Consider the following 2,109-nt stretch of genomic DNA (forward strand, 5'->3'; position numbering starts at 1 on the left):
GAGATCAATTCTACTGGTAACAGAATAATGAACCGGATATCAAATCAGGAAAGTTTAGTTCTTTAAGTACACATGACATGGCCTTTGAGTTGCAGTGGCGTAGTATCACCACCAGAGGACGTAAAGGTTGTTTTAAATCCATAAATGCATATGTAACATTGTCCTGTTCATGCATTATGCAAGGTCTGATTAGACACTGACAATATAAAACAGATCTCACAATGAACGTCCCAGACTCTGTTAATGTAAACTAAAGATTAACAAAGCATACAATGTTATCAAAACATCAGTCACCGTTAAATCGAACAACTGTAAGATGTGAATGGAAACAAAATAGACAAGTGTAATACAATAGTGTACTTACCAACCAGACCCTTGATTTCACTTACAGTAAATTCTGGATCCGGCATTCTGTAGAAGATTAAACAATCCAGATAAGCGATTTGTGATGTAAAAGGTATAGATCTATGTGAAATCAACCCATTTCTCTTACCTAATTCCCAGTCCATCTTTGGCTTTAAATATGAGTGGAGTTCGGAGTGCCTCTCTTTGAACATATTCATAGGTAAAATCTAGGATGGTATAAAAGGAGGAATGGTTGCTAAAATTAGACTGTTTTAATTAGTCTAACTGGAGAGCATATAACAGTGACAGGGATAATATGAAGTGCACAAATGAATGACAAAAGTATTACTTGTAAATAAAGGGATGATACAGGCTTCAAAAGCAGTCAAGACTTTGGACACATCTACTCATTTTTTATTATGAGTTATTATGAGTAACTATGAAACAACTCAAATACAGCAGATTGGGAATTACATAGTGACCAAATAATGTTAAAACAACTGAAAACAGTCTTAAACCTCTCATATTCTATATATATTCTATTCTATATTCTCTCATATTCTATGTATATATACATATATATATATATATATAAACTAAAATATTGTATTGTAAACTTTGTTATATATATATAAAAATTTGGTTAGTAATAATTAAGTAAAAAAAGGCACAATTTATATTTGTCGGCCAGTTTAATTTCAAGCATATAAGATATTTCCATATATTCCATATATATATATATATATATATATATATATATATATATATATATATATATATATATATATATATATATATATATATATATATATATATATATATATATATATATATATATATATATCTCTCTCTATATCTCAATATCTCATTATATATATGACAACATTTAAACCAATTATTATTAATTTTTAATTTTTTAATTAAAAGAAATAAAGGAGTCCCCAAATTATGTCAACTCTGTCACCATTAACTATTTAAAGCAATAAAAAAAAAATAATAATTACTATTATAGTTAATATCTTTATTATTTAAATGTGGACTCTGTCAAGCATTAGCTAAAATAATACTTATAATAATAATATTATTATTATTATTATTATTATTATTATTATTATTATATTATATTATATTAACAATAAAATATATATTTTTAAAACAATATTTTAAAAATGCTTAAATTTAACTAAAATAAAATAAAAATGTAAAACTATTATAAAGATTGGGTATTAGATTCTTCTGTTGGCACCTGCACCTGTCTGCAAATTTTTACAAACTTTTATAATATATAATATTTAATATGCCAAGGAGAAGCAGACCATTATGTAAACTTATGAGCACAACCAGAAGTAGCTACAACTTACATTTGCAGCCAGGCGCAGGTGCCCACAGAAGAATCCTAACCCCAATATTTAAGATTGCAATAAATATTATTTGCAATAATAAGCAGCAATATACTCAAAAAAGCAGAAAAACGCTTACCTTTTCCCTCCATATGCTGAACAAACTCACTGTTGTATGAATTGCTCTCAAGTTTGTCCTCCACGCTGAAGCCCCTGATGTTTGTGATTTCCTCCACATCTGACAAGTCCTCGTTCTCGTCGTACATTCTTCTGCAGATGGACCGCTGGACGAAATGAACATATGATGAAGATGAAGACAACCTGTCTCATTCTGTGATCGGATATGAGAAGTATCGCGCTGTGCTGGGATGTTCTATCATTCGCACAAATGTCAGATTCCATGATTAACACCCAGGCCTTAATC

The 2,109-nt window shown here is 29.0% G+C and overlaps 1 protein-coding gene across 2 annotated transcripts in view; it reads right to left on the reverse strand.

Moving 5' to 3' along the window:
- Positions 1-2,109, reverse strand: part of LOC125262326 (lysine-specific demethylase 2B) — a 28,366-nt gene that overhangs the window by 25,435 nt on the left and 822 nt on the right. For both annotated transcript variants that reach the window (XM_048181036.1, XM_048181035.1), the window contains exons 2-4: positions 1,825-1,969; positions 494-572; positions 365-411 (exon numbers count right to left, since the gene is read on the reverse strand). In XM_048181036.1, the coding sequence (XP_048036993.1) occupies positions 365-411; positions 494-572; positions 1,825-1,969 (271 nt within the window). The remainder of the gene's footprint in view (positions 1-364; positions 412-493; positions 573-1,824; positions 1,970-2,109) is intronic.

The sequence above is a fragment of the Megalobrama amblycephala genome, linkage group LG2, assembly GCF_018812025.1.
Source record: "Megalobrama amblycephala isolate DHTTF-2021 linkage group LG2, ASM1881202v1, whole genome shotgun sequence".
Classification (NCBI taxonomy): Eukaryota; Metazoa; Chordata; class Actinopteri; order Cypriniformes; family Xenocyprididae; genus Megalobrama; species Megalobrama amblycephala.